The sequence below is a fragment of the Oreochromis aureus genome, linkage group 5, assembly GCF_013358895.1.
Source record: "Oreochromis aureus strain Israel breed Guangdong linkage group 5, ZZ_aureus, whole genome shotgun sequence".
Classification (NCBI taxonomy): Eukaryota; Metazoa; Chordata; class Actinopteri; order Cichliformes; family Cichlidae; genus Oreochromis; species Oreochromis aureus.
The window spans coordinates 42,288,954-42,304,594 of NC_052946.1; the positions used below are offsets into that span (position 1 = coordinate 42,288,954).

A 15,641-nucleotide genomic window follows, 5' to 3' on the forward strand; every position below is an offset into this window, starting at 1 on the left:
CCACCCCCTCCAAACGCCTTCAAAGCTTATGTCTTCTGTGTAGTGAGATGTGGTGATTCATGTGCTGAGGGTTTTTTTTTTCTGTTCTCAAACTGATCTCCCTGTTGGAGCTCAGTCTGGGGGGAGTTCTTTTTTCTCCTCGTCTTTCCTCATGTTGTGCATTTTCCATTGTTATACCTCTCTGACCTGTTTTGCAGTTCAGCAGCCTGATGGCCTGTGGGTAGAAACTGTCCCTGAATCTGGTCCTGTGAAGAGTGTAAGGCTGGGTGGGCTGGGAGCAGAGAGGATCCTCTGGGCCTGTAGAGGTCCTGGATGACCGGCAGCTCAGGCCTGGTGATATGCTGTGCATAGAACTTCCGGTATGTTCCGGAAGCTGTTGAAGAACTTCTGGTATGCTGGCACCTGTGTTTGGCTCTGCCACTGCTGGGTGCAGTTTGTCGTGCTCCACTACTTTTGTATTATTTTTTTTCTGCTCTGCTGTTCTCATTTAGTTTTAATGATGTATTGGCTGCCTTGGTGTATGATCGTCTGGCTTTGCTATCCATCTGATCCTCTATGATGCCTCACGATGTCTCTTCATCCTCCTTCGGCATTTTCCATCCTCCTCCATAAGCTGGATCGTCGTCGGGTGATTTCAGCGGATCCTCTAGACCACGGAGAAGGAGAGGGAGAAGAGGAGGTTTTAAGGTAAAGCTCAGGCTTTACTGGCGGCGGGGTTCGGCTGGTAAGCGACGCTGAGCATGCCTTGTCTCCTGTGCTCAGAGAAGCTCCATGGAGGGGGACTTGTTTTCCACATCCCTGTTTGGATACACTGGGCCCGGCTCTTTGCCTGAGGAGGGTTTATCCAGAGTCTTCTGCTGGCTGGCTTTTTCTTCCCACGGTGAGTGGATTCTACGAGTGTGATGGTTCAAACCATTCAACTTGAGCCTCCGCAAATATGGAGGCTTCTACTTTGCTGAATATGGCGCTTTTTAATGCTCGATCTCTGTCTAATAAATCATTCTTGTTGAATGATTTTATATTATCTAAAAAACTGGATTTTTTATTCCTGACTGAGACCGGGCAGCGGGACGTAGACTATTTGTCATTTGTTGAACTCTGCCCGGATGGCTATACTTTTATTACCCAGCCTAGGGTTTCTGGTCGGGGTGGTTGTCTCGCTGTGGCTTTCCAGGACTGTTTCTCCTGCCGCTCCATGAAATTTGGACATTTTCTTTCGTTTGAGCTGCAGCTGCTTAAAATTGGAAACAAGGATCTGTTTTACTGTGCTGTGTTGTATTGTCCACCTGGCTCAAATAGGTTATTTTTGTCGGAGCTCAGTGACTTTTTATCCTCGACTATAAAGCTGTCTAGGTTGCTCTTAGTTGGGGACTTACAGTGGCTTGCAAAAGTATTCGGCCCCTTTGAACTTTTCCACATTTTGTCACATTACAGCCACAAACATGAATCAGTTTTATTGGAATTCCAGGTGAAAGACCAATACAAAGTGGTGTACACGTGAGAAGTGGAACGAAAATCATACATGATTCCAAACATTTTTTACAAATAAATGACTGAAAAGTGGGGTGTGCGTAATTATTCAGCCCCCTGAGTCAATACTTTGTAGAACCACCTTTTGCTGCAATTACAGCTGCCAGTCTTTTAGGGTATGTCTCTACCAGCTTTGCACATCTACAGACTGAAATCCTTGCCCATTCTTCTTTGCAAAACAGCTCCAGCTCAGTCAGATTAGATGGACAGCGTTTGTGAACAGCAGTTTTCAGTTTTCTCCTCATATCTACATCACCGATCCTTTTCTGTGGTGGTCTCCGATTTTAGGTCATCCTCTACCTCCCTTACTTGTGGTGTCCCTCAGGGTTAGGTTTTGGGGCCTTTATTGTTTTTAATATATCTTTTCCCCCTCCAGCATATAATGGGCTCTTTTGAGGACATTTCTTATCACTGTTATGCTGATGATATTCAGTTGTACATCTCTTTTAAGCCCCATGATTTATCTAAGCTTCAGGTTCTGAATGATTGCTTAGATTCCATCAAACATTGGATTCAATTCAATTCAATTCAATTCAATTTTATTTATATATTTTTATATTTATGTATTTTCCTACTCAGTTGTATATAGTATTTGTATTTCTATTTTATTCTATTGTATATATTATTCTATTCTATTTTATTCTATTGTACATAGTATTTTATTTTATTTTATTTTATTTTATTTTATTGCATTCCAGTGTTTTCTAATTTCTGCTACATAACTTTGCACTTTTGCTGTAACAAAACAAATTTCCCACCTGTGGGACTAATAAAGGCCATCTTATCTTATCTTATCTTATAGCGCCAAATCACAACAAAAGTCGCCTCAAGGCGCTTTATATTGTACAGTAGATAGCACAATAATAAATACAGAGAAAACCCAACAATCATATGACCCCTATGAGCAAGCACTTTGGCGACAGTGGGAAGGAAAAACTCCCTTTAACAGGAAGAAACCTCCGCAGAACCAGGCTCAGGGAGGGCGGGGCCATCTGCTGTGATTGGTTGGGGTGAAAGAAGGAAAACAGGATAAAGACATGCTGTGGAAGAGAGACAGAGATTAATAACAGATATGATTCGATGCAGAGAGGTCTATTAACACATAGTGAGTGAGAAAGGTGACTGGAAAGGAAAACTCAATGCATCATGGGAATCCCCCGCAGCCTCACGTCTATTACAGCATAACTAAGGGAGGATTCAGGGTCACCTGGTCCAGCCCTAACTATATGCTTTAGCAAAAAGGAAAGTTTGAAGCCTAATCTTGAAAGTAGAGATAGTGTCTGTCTCCTGAATCCAAACTGGAAGCTGGTTCCACAGAAGAGGGGCCTGAAAACTGAAGGCTCTGCCTCCCATTCTACTTTTAAATACTCTAGGAACAACAAGTAGGCCTGCAGTGTGAGAGCGAAGTGCTCTAATAGGGTGATATGGTACTACAAGGTCATTAAGATAAGATGGGGCCTGATTATTTAAGACCTTGTATGTGAGGAGCAGGATTTTGAATTCTGGATTTAACAGGAAGCCAATGAAGGGAAGCCAAAACAGGAGAAATATGCTCTCTCTTTCTAGTCCCTGTCAGGACTCTTGCTGCAGCATTTTGGATTAACTGAAGACTTTTCAGGGAGTTTTTAGGACATCCTGATAATAATGAATTACAGTAGTCCAGCCTGGAAGTAATGAATGCATGAACTAGTTTTTCAGCATCACTCTGAGACAGGATATTTCTAACTTTAGAGATGTTGCACAAATGGAAGAAAGCAGTCTTACATATTTGTTTAATATGTGCGTTGAAGGACATGTCCTGGTCAAAAATGACTCCAAGGTTCCTCACAGCATTACTGGAGGCCAAGGTAATGCCATCCAGAGTAAGAATCTGGTTAGATACCATATTTCTAAGAATTTCAGGGCCGAGTACAATAACCTCAGTTTGATCTGAATTAAGAAGCAGAAAGTTAGCGGCCATCCAGGTCTTTATGTCTTTAAGACATTCCTGCAGTTTAACTAATTGGTGTGTGTTATCTGGCTTCATGGATAGATAGAGCTGGGTGTCATCTGCATAGCAGTGAAAATTTATGCTATGTCTTCTAATGATGCTGCCTAAGGGAAGCATGTATAATGTAAACAGAATTGGTCCTAGCACTGAACCCTGTGGAACTCCATAATTGACCTTAGTGTGTGAAGAGGACTCTCCATTTACATGAACAAATTGGAGTCTATTAGATAGATATGATACAAACCACTGCAGTGCAGTACCTGTAATACCTACAGCATGTTCTAATCGCTCTAATAGGATATTATGGTCGACAGTATCGAACGCAGCACTGAGGTCTAGCAGGACAAGCACAGAGATGAGTCCACTGTCAGAGGCCATAAGAAGATCATTTGTAACCTTCACTAAAGCTGTTTCTGTGCTGTGATGAGCTCTGAAACCTGACTGAAACTCTTCAAATAAGCCATTCCTCTGCAGATGATCTGTTAGCTGTTTGACAACTACTCTTTCAAGGATGTTTGATATGAAAGGAAGGTTGGAGATTGGCCTATAATTAGCTAAGACAGCTGGGTCTAGAGATGGATCTGTGGGATGATTATTGGTAATTTTTTCTCTAATGATAAAAATTTTATTTGTGAAGAAGTTCATGAAGTCATTACTAGTTAACGTTAAAGGGATTGTTGGCTCAGTAGAGCTCTGACTGTTTGTCAGCCTGGCTACAGCGCTGAAGAGAAACCTGGGGTTGTTCTTATTTTCTTCAATCAGTGACGAATAGTAAGATGTTCTGGCTTTTATGGAGGGCTTTCTTATAAAGCAGCAAACTATTTCTCCAGGCTAAATGATGATCCTCTAAATTTGTGACACGCCATTTCCTCTCCAGCTTACGAGTTATCTGCTTTAGGCTACGTGTTTGAGAATTATACCACGGAGTCAGGTACTTCTGATTTGAGACCTTAGTTTTCACAGGAGCTACAGTATCCAGAGTCGTACGTAGTGAGGAGGTAAAATTATTAACAAGATCATCGACCTCTGTTGGAGTAGCGTTCAGATAGCTGCTCTGCTCTATGTTGGTACAGGGCATTGAAGATGATAACAGTGGGTGGATTATATTCTTAAACTTAGTTACAGCACTTTCAGAAAGACATCTACTGTGATAAAGTCGACTCTCCACTGCTGTGTAATCAATTATTGTAAATGTGAATGTTATCAGGAAATGATCAGACAGCAGAGGGTTTTCAGGAAACACTGTTAAATGTTCAGTTTCTATGCCATATGTTAAAACAAGATCTAGAGTGTGATTAAAGTGGTGGGTGGGTTCTTTTACATTTTGAGAGAAGCCAATTGAGTCTAATAACAGATTAAATGCGATGTTGAGGCTGTCATTTGTAGCATCTACATGGATGTTAAAATCACCCACAATACAGGGAGTGCAGAATTATTAGGCAAATGAGTAATTTGTCCACATCATCCTCTTCATGCATGTTGTCTTACTCCAAGCTGTATAGGCTCGAAAGCCTACTACCAATTAAGCATATTAGGTGATGTGCATCTCTGTAATGAGAAGGGGTGTGGTCTAATGACATCAACACCCTATATCAGGTGTGCATAATTATTAGGCAACTTCCTTTCCTTTGGCCAAATGGGTCAAAAGAAGGACTTGACAGGCTAAGAAAAGTCAAAAATAGTGAGATATCTTGCAGAGGGATGCAGCAGTCTTAAAATTGCAAAGCTTCTGAAGCGTGATCATCGAACAATCAAGCGTTTCATTCAAAATAGTCAACAGGGTCGCAAGAAGCGTGTGGAAAACCAAGGCGCAAAATAACTGCCCATGAACTGAGAAAAGTCAAGCGTGCAGCTGCCAAGATGCCACTTGCCACCAGTTTGGCCATATTTCAGAGCTGCAACATCACTGGAGTGCCCAAAAGCACAAGGTGTGCAATACTCAGAGACATGGCCAAGGTAAGAAAGGCTGAAAGACGACCACCACTGAACAAGACACACAAGCTGAAACGTCAAGACTGGGCCAAGAAATATCTCAAGACTGATTTTTCTAAGGTTTTATGGACTGATGAAATGAGAGTGAGTCTTGATGGGCCAGATGGATGGGCCCGTGGCTGGATTGGTAAAGGGCAGAGAGCTCCAGTCCCACTCAGACGCCAGCAAGGTGGAGGTGGAGTACTGGTTTGGGCGGTATCATCAAAGATGAGCTTGTGGGGCCTTTTCGGGTTGAGGATGGAGTCAAGCTCAACTCCCAGTCCTACTGCCAGTTTCTGGAAGACACCTTCTTCAAGCAGGGGTACAGGAAGAAGTCTGCATCCTTCAAGAAAAACGTGATTTTCATGCAGGACAATGCTCCATCACACGCGTCCAAGTACTCCACAGCGTGGCTGGCAAGAAAGGGTATAAAAGAAGAAAAACTAATGACATGGCTTCCTTGTTCACCTGATCTGAACCCCATTGAGAACCTGTGGTCCATCATCAAATGTGAGATTTACAAGGAGGGAAAACAGTACACCTCTCTGAACAGTGTCTGGGAGGCTGTGGTTGCTGCTGCACACAATGTTGATGGTGAACAGATCAAAACACTGACAGAATCCATGGATGGCAGGGCTTTTGAGTGTCCTTGCAAAGAAAGGTGGCTATATTGGTCGCTGATTGGTTTTTGTTTTGTTTTTGAATGTCAGAAATGTATATTTGTCAATGTGGAGATGTTATATTGGTTTCACTGGTAAAAATAAATAATTGAAATGGGTATATATTTGTTTTTTGTTAAGTTGCCTAATAATTATGCACAGTAATAGTCACCTGCACACACAGATATCCCCCTAAAATAGCTAAAGCTAAAAACAAACTAAAAACTACTTCCAAAAACATTCAGCTTTGATATTAATGAGTTTTTTGGGTTCATTGAGAACATGGTTGTTGTTCAATAATAAAATTATTCCTCAAAAATACAACTTGCCAAATAATTCTGCACTCCCTGTAATTATTTTATCTGAGCTGAGCACTAAATCAGATAAGAAGTCTGAGAAATCAGAGAGAAACTCTGTGTAAGGCCCAGGTGGACGATAGATGATAACAAGTAAGACTGGTTTCTGAGTTTTACAGCTGGGGTGGACGAGGCTAAGCATCAGGCTTTCAAATGAATTAAAAGTCTGTCTTGGTCTTTCGTTAATTAATAGGCTGGTGTGAAAAATTGCTGCCACACCGCCCCTCGGCCTGTGCTTCGAGGTTTCTGGTAGTTAGAATGACTCGGGGTGTTGATTCATTTAAACTAACATACTCATCCTGCTGCAACCAGGTTTCTGTAAGGCAGAGTAAATCGATTTGTTGATCAATTATTAAGTCATGTACTAACAGAGACTTGGAGGAGAGAGACCTAATATTTAATAATCCACATTTCACTGTTTTACTCTTTGGTTCAGATGTGGATACTGTATTGTTCTTTCTTTGTGATTTTTATGTTTAAGTTGTTTATTGCTGGTTTTAGTTTGTTTTTGTCTTTTGGGAGCTGACACAGTCTCAATGGAGATGGGTTTTGGGGGGTAGCAGGAGGAGAGAAGCTGCAGAGAGGCGTGTAAGACTGCAACTCTGCTTCCTGGTCCCAACTCTGGATAGTCATATTTTGGGGGTTTAATAAATTGGTCCATATTTCTAGAAATGAGAGCTGCTCCATCCAAAGTGGGATGGATGCCGTCTCTCCTAACAAGACCAGGTTTCCTCCAGAAGGTTTGCCAATTATCTATGAAGCCCACATCGTTTCTGGGACACCACTCAGACAGCCAGCAATTTAAGGAGAACATGCGGCTAAACATGTCACTCCTGGTCTGATTGGGGAGGGACCAGAGAAAACTACAGAGTCCGACATTGTTTTGGCAAAGTTACACACCGATTCAATATTGATTTTAGTGACCTCCGATTGGCGTAACGGGTGTCATTACTGCCGACGTGAATTATGATCTTACTGTATTTACGTTTACCCTTAGCCAGCAGTTTTAAATTTACCTCAGTGTCGCCTGCTCTGGCCCCTGGAAGACAATTGACTATGGTTGCCGGTGTCTCTAGCTTCACATGTCTGAGAACAGAATCACCAATTACCAGAGTTTGACCCCGGCGGTGTGTCGCCGAGTGGGGAAAACAGTTAGACACATGAACAGGTTGGTGGTGTACCTGGGGCTTCTGTTTAGGACTATGCTTCCTCCTCACCGTCACCCAGCCGCCCTCTTTCCCCAGCTGCTTGGGGTCTGCCGGGGAACAGCTAGCAGGGCCTGCGCTATCTTCAGCTGCACCAGCTACAGGGGCCTGGCTAGCTACGGGTGAACGAAGGGTGCGAAGCCGAGTCTCCAATTCAGTAATCCTGGCCTCCAGAGCTGCAAATATGCTACATTTGTTACAGGTATCATTACTGCTAAAGGAGGCCGAGGAGTAGCTAAACATCTGACACAATGAGCAGGAAAGTGCAGGAGGGACAGGTGAAGTAGCCATGGTGCTAACGAGTCGGCTACGAGCTAAGCTAAGCTAAGCTAGCGAAACAGTAAAGAGACAGTGAGTGAATACTTTGGCTATAAATTAGGTAGTGAGTACACAGAAAGGGTGATTCAGCTGAAGCATGTGAAGATTATACTATGAAAAAGGAATGTATCAAAAGATTTAAATTAAATTGCTAAGCAGAAAAGCTACTCAGAAACACCACTGTGTTTGAGCAGGAACAGGAAGTGATACTCTACCACAAAGCGAGCGAACACCAAGTGACAGCGCCACCAAGAGTCAGGAACTCGTGGCTGCAAATTTCCTCCAACTCAGCGAGGGGAAAAATGAAGTCCTCATATGTGCTCCGGACAGATTTGTATCCCAGATAGTGAAAGCCCTTGGTCCTCTCTCAGTGTATGTTAAATCCTCTATCAGGAATTTAGGTGTCACTTTTGACTCGACTCTCACATTAGATGGGCATGTGAAATCTCTGGTTCGGTCTTGTTTTTATCATTTAAGAAATGTGGCTAGGCTAAGCCCGATTTTATCTCGCTCTGAACTGGAGATAGCTATACATGCATTTATTTCCTCACGCTTGGACTATTGTAACTCACTGTTTATGTGTCTAAGCAAAGGTTCTCTGGATCATCTCCAGGTTGTGCAAAACGCTGCAGCTAGGCTTTTGACAAAATCCTCCAAGTACTCACATGCGACACCATTGCTATTTCAGCTACACTGGCTTCCTGTGGAATTTAGAGTACATTTTAAGATCCTGGTCTTGACATTTAGAGCCTTGCATGGACTGGCACCAGTCTACATCTCTGATCTGCTACAGCCCTATGTCCCTAGCAGGTCCCTGAGGTCATCTGATCAGGGCTTACTTGCTATAAAACTGACTAAGATAAGAACTAAGGGTGACCGAGCTTTTGCCACTGTGACCCCTAGGTTAGGGAACTCTCTCCCTCATACATAAAACCTCTTCAGCCGGCGCAGAAAGAAGAGCTCGCTGCTTTTATGATCACGTCCACATGATGTGAGCAGCTCAGATTCATATGAACTTTGTCATCCTCTAAAGAGTGACTTTTGACCTTTAGTTGCAGATGAACAGCCGGGTCTTGTCCCGTGGAGGTGGCTCTTGTGTGTTGTGCCATGCGTTTATGAGGTGGTTGTTTGGTGTCTCCAGTGTAGAGGTCTGAGCACTCCTCGCTACACTGCACAGCTACACCACGTTGTGAAGTTTGTGTCTGAGTGTGTGGCTGGGTCTGAAGTACACTGGGATGTTGTGCTTGGAGTAGACTCTCCTGAATTTGAGACGGCGGACTCTTTCCATTTCTGGGTTACCATGGCGATGAGTTCTGTCTGATGTGATATGGTGTGGGAGTGGCTTCTACAAGCATTTCATTGATGCCCACATGTCAGGGTTCCTGGGTCGTTGACTCAGCGTTTTCAGTTTGTCTCATGTCCGGTTTATTCTCTGTTTTCACTCCCTGTTCTTTGTGCCAGCCTTTCCCTGTGTGCTAGTTCAATTATGTTCAGCTGTTCACTCACCAGTCTCCACCTACCTGCGAGTCCTGCTTTTGGGTCCTCTTTTCCTCTCATCCACACACACCCCTGACAGAATGACAAGACCCGTGCCACGAAGACATGTTTGTGACCCAGTGGAATCGGTCCTTTTCGAGCAGCAGGAGCAGCGCTTTCCGTTTGGGTGGAGAAGCTCTGGAGGAAACAGCGGCTCTTTCTGGAAAGAGAGCACATCTTCGAGGGGTCTCGCCTGGCTCTGGGCAGCCCTTGGAGATGCCGTGGTCCCCCACCTGCTGCCTCACCTGCATCGGAGCATTCACCGCGGAGAGTGGGCGTCACTGGCCAAGCTTTGGCCGCTCGCTCTCTTGCCGCTCCGCTCCTCACTCGCCCGCCAGCCGCTTCATTCACCGGACCTTAAACCTCGCTGTGCCACAACGGCTCCGCCTCCCACCTCGGCTCTACGAAGGCTCCCTCACTCAGCGGCTCAGCTGTTTTTGCTCAGTGGAGGCGAGGCTCATGCAGCCATCGTATTACCGGTTTGGAGCAGCAAGATCCGGTGGTGAGCAAAACTGACTTTTTTTCTCCTCACCACAACACAACTCGTGCCAGGCCCTCGGGACGGTGCAGTTGATGCCCAGCCAACACCCATTTCTGTGTCAGCTCCCAGAGCGAGGGCAGCTGAACCTCAGTCCACTCCTGCCCCCCTTCCTGTACCTTGGGTGGGGGTGACTGATGTCCATCTAGCTCCCATGCCTGTCCGAACACCCAGGCTGAGGGCGCCCAGGATCTAACCTGATCTCCCTAGAGGCTCAGCTGAGGCTCTCCAGCCATTGCCCTCACGCTCTGGAGGATTGGAAGAGCTAGCGTGTCGACCTGCCCGTTCACCACCTCATCCACATCCTCATCCAGCTTTTCAGGGCCTAGCTCACTCCCTTAGTAAATTAGCAGACCTGTTTCCATCTCATGTTCCCGGTTTATTGTCTCAGGCTGCAGCACTGTCACCATCCTCAGTTCAGTCACCTGTAGCTCAGTCTCCCGTCCTCCCGTCTGTTGTCCAGTCTCCTGCTGTTCAGCTTCCAAGTCAGTCTCCCAGTCAGTTTTTAGCTCTGTTCCCCGATCTGCAGTCACAGCACCCAGAGCCAGCTGTGAGCTCTCTCTCTCTCCTCAGTCAGAGGTTTCCACACCTGCTGGCCCTGCCCCAGTCGCTCCCACGCCGTTGCCTGCAGCTGCTTCGCCACCGGCGGTTCCATGCCGTCGCCTGATCCAGCGATTGCCACCACCTCGTCCACATCGGGTTTGGCGTCGGCGGCCACCTTCCAGGCCGCTGACTGGTCTTCCTCGCGGCCGGCCTCTGGACCTGCTGAGTGGCCGCCACCGTCTTCCTCGCGGCCACCCACCAGATCGACTCCAGCGTCACTGCTGGCCACGTGGCCGCCCACCAGATTGACTCCAATGCCACCACTGGCCACACGGCCACCCACCAGGACTGATTCATTCTGGACTCTGTGTTCAGCTGTTCACTCACCAGTCTCCATTCAGTCATTATTCAGCCGGTGTATTTAAGCCCTCAGTTTCAACCTGGTCATTGTCTTGTCATTGATGTTGTCGTTCCCGTGTGTGCCCTATGCTCAGTCAGCCATTCAGTCATTCAGCCAGTCTTTCAGTCGTCCAGTCAGTCAGCCATCTCATGTTCTGTTCATTTCTCCATTATCTACAATAAATCACCAGTCCTCACCTACCTGCGAGTCCTGCGTTTGGGTCCTCTCTTCCTCTCATCCACACACATCCCTGACACCACAGACTACACCTGTCATCTCTCACCTTCCTCAGGAATGAAAAACTCTAACCCACCACAAAATGCTCTCACACCGGTTCTCCAGCAGAACTACCTCATCACCAACACCATCACCATGTTGGTTAAAACTGGCTTCATAATGATCCACCATTTTATGGCACAACTTGATTATTGATTTTTTTATTGACTTTTTTCACCTTTCAGGTTTAAGATCTTCTCCAACCAGTCTGCTCTTGAATCTTTGGCGGTAAGTTTGTCTTCATCTTACAGTAATTGGTTCAATGAGACAGCAAGGAGACACAAAACTACAGAACAAACACTTCCTCCCTGATTTTTACATGTTCTGACCAAAACATGAAGCGTATACACCCTAAAACCTCTCTGTGTGTCTGCAGTTGATTCCTCTGCAGGCTCCTCTAAAGACAATGCTGCAGATGTCTGTAGTCCCACTGATCAACAGTAAGAACCTAATTCATCAATCAAAAAACTCACAGACCCTGAACACACCGTGACAGTGTCACTCTGTTTGTGTGTGCTCTCTTAGACTGGACAAAGAGAGGCGTTCGGATCCCGCTGGCTGATGGGATGGATTTCATTGAGGAGGTGGTTGAATATCATAACGTGAGTGTGATTTTACCCCTCGACTATTTGAGGAGTTTTAGACTTTTTTTCATATTTATGAAAATAAAACATAAAATTGATTTTGATTAGTTGTAACACATTGAGTGGATTGCGAAAAAAATTGAATAAATTTTCAAATATTTTGAATGCAAACCTGTTGTGTAAATAGATGCACATCGAAAGTGCTTTTATGGAAAATTTGTCCTCAAAAATGCACTGACAAACACAGAGTACACGTGAAGTGATGATGAGTGGGTCCTGATGTTGCTAAGAAACAAAAGGAAGAAACAGAGAATCTGGGTTTTCCGATTCCTTGGAATAGGCAACAGAATGTCCTGGATTGATCCAGAAGTTTTCGGTCATATTTCAGGATGTCAGTCGGGCAGTTTGAGCTCTTGTTGGCCTCCTTGGGACCACAACTGAGGTGGCAGATAAATCATTTCAGTGAGCCGACTGACCCCGAAGAGCATGTAGCTGTGTGTGTCTGAGGTTAAATAGGATTATTTTACTGTTCCCATGTCACTGGATATTCAGTACTGGTGAACATTTTGACCCACGAGTGCACTTGTTACCAAATGCAGTGGTGACCCTTCTCTGTATTATTGTAGGGTCTTTACCTTAGAATATAAAACGCTTCGAGGCGACTGTTGTTGTGATTTAAATAAGATAAATGACCTGATATGACATTTCTGTGTGTGAACCTCTGCATCTGCTGGATTTTCTCATCTTTAACTGTTGAACATCAGTTGTGAGGACTTTAATTCCTTCGACAACTTTAGCACTGAGATGTTTATGGTTTACTCACAGAAGCGTTTCAGGACTTGGACTCTTTCTTCTTCTGGGATGGAACAGTTTGTGAGCTTAGGACTGCTGTCTTACTGAATCTCTTAAGTTCAGTCCTCAGATGTTCTGGAGTTGACGCTCTGCAGCTGTAATTCAGAATTCGTTTTCTGCTCAGTGATGGTGAGCTGTGAGACCTCGGGAACTTTTCCAAAGTCTTAATTGATCCAACACACTCTGAAGGAACTGAGAACAACGCAGCTTCTTCAAACTGTTGATTAGTTCTTTTCTAGCTCTGCATTCAGGACAGATACTCCCCAAACAGGAAAATCCTGTGACTGATGTAAGTGCACTCTGATTGGTGCACCTCTGCCAACTGCCATATTAAAGAAAAAACAAAAACATGCCTCAGAGATGTAAGATTGGTGAATTTTCCATAATAAAGTCTTGTATTATCATTTTATTTGTTTTAGTTTTAGGACTTTGTTGAAAATCTTTGGATTTTTAAAGTCAGATTTATGCAGAAATAAACTCAGTGCTGCCCCCTGGCTGACTGGAGCTGTTCCTTCTCTGCAGGGTTTCATCGTGATCGGAGCAAATCTTCACTTCAGCAAAGGGCTGAGAGAAATGGTAGTAGGAAGCTCAGAGATGGAGCAACAGACTGCCAACTCCACCGCCACCACCAGCACTGCCTAAATGTTCATACGCAGGGTTTATATAGATCTACGATTAATGTGAATATATACAACACATCAGTAAAACCATGAGTATATGATGAACAGATCAGAAAAGAACTGACAGCAGCACAGTGAGCCTTACACCTTGTAATCAGTCCAAACTAACAGGGTTACAATTAGAGACACTATTACTCCTTCTCACAGTTTAATGTATTATTCGTAGATTATTTTCAAGATTAAAGGTAATTCCAGTTATTTATAGTTCAGACAGTGTTGTTCACCATAGGTCACATGCACGCTGACGCTGTGAAGGTAAAACAATATAAATACGAAGGACTAAATCAAAGATGAAGGGAAACACTTGTATCCATGACAACACTGTGTCACAACAACTCTAAAGTTGCCCCTCCTCTGAGGGCGTTGTTCCAGTGGGCAGATAAGTGATCACGTGGTAACTGTCAAGGTTTATTTCTTTAACCTTTTGTTAGTTTATTCTAAAAAAATAACGTTCTGCCCGAGAACATCAATTTATATTTCATGTTCTCTCTAAAACCTCTCACTTCATGTTGATTCATGTTGTTTCTATTTACACCTGAATGTCAGGTAGAGCTAGAAGCCTCCTCTTTGGCTCAGTTTACACATGAAACACAATTCATCACTGTCAAGCCGATCGGGGAGAAAACGCTTCGCTGTCTGTTGTACTTAGATGTCTTTGACCTGATGAATCTTTCACTTTTTGTCTCATTAGGAAGTGTAAACAGGTTAAAACTACATGATGATACTGGAAACCACTCAGGAGATTTTATTTTTCATCTGTGCTGTTGCTGGCAAACCTGTCTTACCTGTACTTATCCGAACATTAAAGATTATGGACCTGTTCAAAATAAACTGAAAGCTAAACCTGAGACCTGTCAGTAGTTTATTTTTGATTATTGTAGGGTCTACCTTACAATATAAAGCGCCTCTAGGTGATTTGTTTTGAATTTGAGCAGTATAAATAAAATTGAATTGAACTGAATTAAAACTTCCACTCATAAAAACCAGCTGCCATTCTGTCATTAGTAAAGTTGATGTTTTACCTGTCTGGGTGGAAGATGTTACTTCTTTTTTCATACAACACTTTATGTCCAAACTCTGATTTACCTGTGTCAAAAATCCCAGGCGGAAGTCTGCTCAACCACAGTATCTCAGAGAAACTTCAACATCTGACTGTCTTTATTGGTGTAGTGAAACTTTGAAGACTCACAAATGTTCAAAAATATGAAGCATCTTCACCAAACGCCAAATATAATTTTTTTCCAATGCAATTCAATTTAATTTATATACTGCTTTAATAGCCACTTCAAGCTGCTTTATATTGTAAGATAAAGACCGTACAGAGAAAACCCAACAATCATATGACCCCCTATGAGCAAGCACTTTGGCGACAGTGGGAAGGAAAAACTCCCTTTTAACAGGAAGAAACCTCCAGCAGAACCAGGCTCAGGGAGGGGCGGGGCCATGACCGGGTGGGGTGAGAGAAGGAAGACAGGATAAAGATATGCTGTGGAAGAGAGACAGAGATTAATAACAAGGATGATTCAGTGGTTTCAAACTGGAAGCTGGTTCCACAGAAGAGGGGCCTGCCCTGTTAAACCTAATATTGTGGTTAATTAAAAATATTAAGTAGACCTACCTCAGTTTTTATCAACTTGTTATTAACACTCAGTTTAAGTAAGTTACCAGGCAGTTAACTCAGTTTATTTGAGTTGGCTTAAATGAGAAAAAATAAGTAAGCTGGAAATTAAGCTTTTCAGTGGTGGAATCTAACTAAGTACATTTACTCTATATTGTACTTGACTAGGTTACAACTCACAGGTTGCCTGCTTTACTTGAGCTTTTGGCTTCACTTTTATGCCTCTCTTGTTGCTTCACTATATTTTATATTTTACTTCATCATCTGACAGTTTATGTTGGAAGTTTGTATATAAAACCTGCAAATAAGTCCCCAGCTGTGCACATGAGTACAACAAAAATGATTATTTATTTATTGGGAAAATTTTTAATTTGCTTTTTCTTGTTGACTGTTTTCTAGTATTTTGTTGTTTTGGTTTTTTTTGTTTCTAGGCAAAAACAGAAAACTAAACTGCCATTCTGCATCTAAGGTCATACAAACGCCCACATTATTTTAAATAAAACCAGATGAAATGGTCATTTTATTTTATCTCGTTATCATAACTTTGCAGTCTCAGCCAACTGCAGGTTTCCCACAACCTTATTG

At 43.5% G+C, this 15,641-nt stretch overlaps 1 protein-coding gene across 5 annotated transcripts in view; it reads left to right on the forward strand.

The window, feature by feature from the left end:
- The window catches only part of LOC116316678 (phospholipid transfer protein), a 31,100-nt gene extending 16,814 nt beyond the window's left edge, over positions 1-14,286 (forward strand). For 3 of the 5 annotated variants that reach the window (XM_031735304.2, XM_031735306.2, XM_031735305.2), the window contains exons 12-15: positions 11,508-11,550; positions 11,699-11,762; positions 11,848-11,924; positions 13,281-14,286. In XM_031735304.2, coding sequence (XP_031591164.1) covers positions 11,508-11,550; positions 11,699-11,762; positions 11,848-11,924; positions 13,281-13,400 — 304 coding nt within the window. In that variant the 3' untranslated portion in view covers positions 13,401-14,286. Of the gene's footprint in view, positions 1-197; positions 881-11,507; positions 11,551-11,698; positions 11,763-11,847; positions 11,925-13,280 lie in introns of those variants that run through there. The other 2 variants (XR_005613211.1, XR_005613209.1) reach the window with 2 other exon arrangements.
- Positions 14,287-15,641: the final 1,355 nt, after the last annotated feature.